This window comes from Myzus persicae, unplaced genomic scaffold (genome assembly GCF_001856785.1).
Source record: "Myzus persicae strain clone G006 unplaced genomic scaffold, MPER_G0061.0, whole genome shotgun sequence".
NCBI classification, from domain to species: Eukaryota; Metazoa; Arthropoda; class Insecta; order Hemiptera; family Aphididae; genus Myzus; species Myzus persicae.
The window spans coordinates 247,785-251,737 of record NW_019102703.1 but is presented as its reverse complement, the minus strand read 5'-3'; the positions used below and the strand labels follow the sequence as shown (position 1 = coordinate 251,737).

Sequence of the window (3,953 nt, the reverse complement as noted above, 5' to 3'; positions counted from 1 at the left end):
ATTCACACTATATATAGTACGTACCTACTTAATATAACTATAGGCATCGCATACTTAATTACGACAATTAGTAATTACGTACAGTTTTTATTGTTTTTAATTATACCCTAGAAATTATGAAAGTCTGGTATCCGCCTATTATTATTCATCTTTGAATTTGAATTAAAATTGAATGTCTGTAATCTAATCAGCTGTTATGGTGAATTAATTAACACTTATTATCTTGAACAATTTCAAAATACCTATACTAAATATATTGCCGCTACAACGACGCAGGTACTGCAGTTTTACTTTACGAAGTGCATTTCAAATTTCAATATTGCACATAGGTATTGTTAACGCAAGTGCTTATATACGATGTTATAAATGAATATCGAATGGTCATTCTCGAAGATGCAACGCGTTCCTTATTGTTTAAAATGCTATTAATAATAACATAATTAATGCTAATATATTTTAAATACACGAAACTCGCATGTACCAATTATAATATTATAGTAATAAGAACAATCGCATTATTATTAATTCTTTATTCATCAAAATCGACATCGGAAAGAAGATGATGGACAATAAAAAAAATGTTATTCCTTGAAAAATCGCTCCAATAAATTATACGTTGTAGGTAGGACATAGTATACATGTGAAACAATGTCACTGTAGTCACTACTCGATAGGTATCACATTATGATATTATTATTATTGTATAGGTACTTCCTGCGTAGGTAAGGATGGACGGTGTAATAAATTCGGATGCGGATGCCATTGAAATGAAGTGATCTACGTGTATTTATGGCGTCAGTACGAGAAAAAAACGTACATTGTAGGTAGGTACTACTACATATAGCTATAGTTATGTAACGGCCACCTGATGAATATATAAAATCGTCGTGAAGGCAAGTGTGAACAACCGACCGTCATACCTATATTAGGACTGAGCGCGAGTTTATCATCAAAATATAATATAATAAACAATAATAATAACTGTATAATAATATAATAGGTATAGTCTATTAAGTAGTACGACCGATACGAATCGTTGCTGCACGCGTGGACAGTAATTTTTTATTTTCTTAGTCCGTTTGTTCTAAGTACGTCGTCACAGCTATATTTTGTACTCGTCCGTCGCACCTATACGTGATCGGAATGAGAGAGCATTTCGGAAATCATTTCGTTGTTGTCCTCCACGACCGCTGTGCTCCCGACGACGCCCGAATTTGGTTCTCGGTTCAGACGAATTCTCTTGTCCAGTAAATCTAAATTAGCCGTCAACACAAGTTTGTCGTGTCTTAGAATCTTTAGCTTTTCCTCGGCTTCTGCGATTTCTCGACGAGTTTTTTCGATGGCTCTGCTGTCGATGTTATTGATCTTTACATTCGCCTTGAAAAACCTATTGTAACAGGTGTCGAAGAGGAAAACGTAGGTCATTTCTGAAAACATCGATCGGAAAAGACTACCAAAAAGAATAAAATAAAATACTCCCACGACCTTGACTCTAGATAATAGCTTAATACCATATAGGTACGAGGTACCTACGTTCCTTTAAAAAAACAAAAATATATATATTATAATTTACCCGATCGGATCTTTGGGCCTAGTTTCGTTTAACATCCTGAACACGTCGCTCACGGATTTCCAGACACCGTTTGTTCGCAGATAGACCATGAAAGAAACGTAATCATCTTCTGGTGCCGACTGTACAAAATTCAACAAGATTTATTATTTGTTTTACTATTATTGGAACAAAAAATCCAAGGCTCGCATAACTAAACGAAACAGACTTTTTATAATCAATTGATTTTGCACACTTTTCAGTTATGTTTTTGTTGTATGGTATATACCTAAATGTACGCTGTACGCAATCACTGAATACCACTGCAGATAGGTATTAGATGTCTATTATTTTTAAAACATTAATTAATTAAGTTTTCCCAACCATTATAAATTTAAACAATAAACCTAAAAAAAATCACAATTATAACTGGATAAAAGATTGGTCACTTCTGAACCAAATATTACGCTGTGTGAAAGTGATAGTTCAGCGTTACAAGTTATTAATCGATATAATAAGATTGTAAGTTATGGCATAACATGCTAAGAGTATTACTCAACAAAAACAAATTTATACCTGGAATAACAAATAAGATAGTATCAATAAAATATACCTTCCTAATAATAAAATAGTGACTGTAAAAATTGACAAATAACAATGTAATAACGCAAAAATAAAAGAATAAAATAAATTAAAAGAATAAAATAAAATTATAGACGATCACCGTAAATGTTAGTACGACGCCTGCCGACACTAATATTCAAGATGATCTAAATTTACGTTACTACCTTCCTCCTGATCGTCGGAGGGTTCTCGAGATCGTGTGTTCGAGAATTTGATCAAATACACTTCTATGGTGTAGATGTAGATGCATGCACATATAATTTAATATAATGCAGTCAACAATACTATATTTTATATTTTAATATGTATTATGTCTTACCTGACTCGCAGCTGTCTCTGGGTTATGCAGTAGGAGTTTTAGGTGACACAAATTAATTATTTAAAATACTCGAATAAAAATAAAGAAACACACTGATTATTGCTCGTCAAAAGGAGTCCAGTTGTCGCTCGTAGAATTCGGTATAGAGAGGTTGTTAATCTGTTTTCGCGGTGCGCCTGCACTCGCGAGAGGCTGTTTCACTCGAGGAAGGTGCTCATGCACTGCTGAAGGGACGATCCGGTTGTGCCGGCCAGAGAGTGATAGGCGGCTTCATCAAAAGGTTGTTTTGTACATCCGATTTCTCTTCTGTGACAAGGACCTTTTTTACCATACCTTTTCTCCGGCGGCATGTAAGAAAGCCACACGTCCTACGCTCTACAGTTGCAAACATAGGTACGTGTCGATTTCTTAATCCCTGATCGTATAATATAATTAGACAATTTTGTCTGTGACAATTATTTTTTGGGTTCTAGATATTTCCGATTTCTACGTGTGACAGTCTGGCCGTTATTTATTTATTTGTTATATCTTAAATAATTGTTACAATGATGTGTGAGCATATCATTACAACAATAAAATATAATATATAGGTAAATAGGTAAGGAAACAAAATCAGAAATTCGTAATAACGCACAATGCAATTGATGAGTATGGTCCTCTATTCCTATAATTCTATAAAAAAAAACAGCATCAGCGCAATATTTTTAGAACAAAAAATAATACAAATCATGGAAATTATAACTTTAAATTGAAGTCGGAAATTTACATTAAAATATGGTAAAATCGTGCAAAATCTGTTTTTATTATATCATTTAGGATTAAGAACAAGTTATTGCCTTATAGGTAGATACTGCGGGATTGTGTTGAAACGGACGACTACGAGTTGGTTCCCAAATCCCAATTGTCGAATTGGTTCCCGGGTTGTCTACAGGTGTCATGTAACATACGAATTGGTTCCCGCAAGCTTTCGTGATAATAATTCAGTCTTGTTAAATTAACTTTTCAAATTATTATGATATATTCAACCAGCAACATTATCCCTTCCCATTTATCAATATAATAATTTTCAAGTACATAATCAAAAAATGTATCAAGTTTTCCATGTACAGGTTTTATAGCCATCAAACTCAACACAAACGCTTTGTATTATATCAGGAGGCAATAAAGGTAATCCGATAAACCGACGAGTAATTTTATTCGGGAACCAATTCGAACAGTTGTATACCGGAAAGTGTTTTTTTCGGGAACCAATTCCACGTTTTCCTTTAAAACCTATACCTATCATGACTATAATTGACTACCTGTTCATTTGGCATCTCAATATATGTAGTATATTATATATACCTATATAGGCTAAATTATTATTATCTATTGGACGCACTAACGTAAAAACGTGTGCAACAGGTCTGGACGGAAGACGTTTACCCACCTTGTAATATAGTTAAATGGCGAAGCAAAGTC

At 33.7% G+C, this 3,953-nt stretch overlaps 1 protein-coding gene across 1 annotated transcript; it reads right to left on the bottom strand.

Annotated features, from left to right (window-relative positions):
* Positions 1-720: 720 nt before the first annotated feature.
* On the bottom strand, positions 721-2,842 carry LOC111032980. The gene is made up of 4 exons (XM_022313494.1): positions 2,694-2,842; positions 2,493-2,517; positions 1,574-1,692; positions 721-1,387 (listed from the first exon to the last, which is right to left on the bottom strand). Exons 1-4 carry the CDS (start codon positions 2,840-2,842, stop codon positions 1,129-1,131), a joined length of 552 nt encoding a protein of 183 aa, XP_022169186.1. The 3' UTR covers positions 721-1,128.
* Between the last annotated feature and the right edge of the window lie 1,111 nt (positions 2,843-3,953).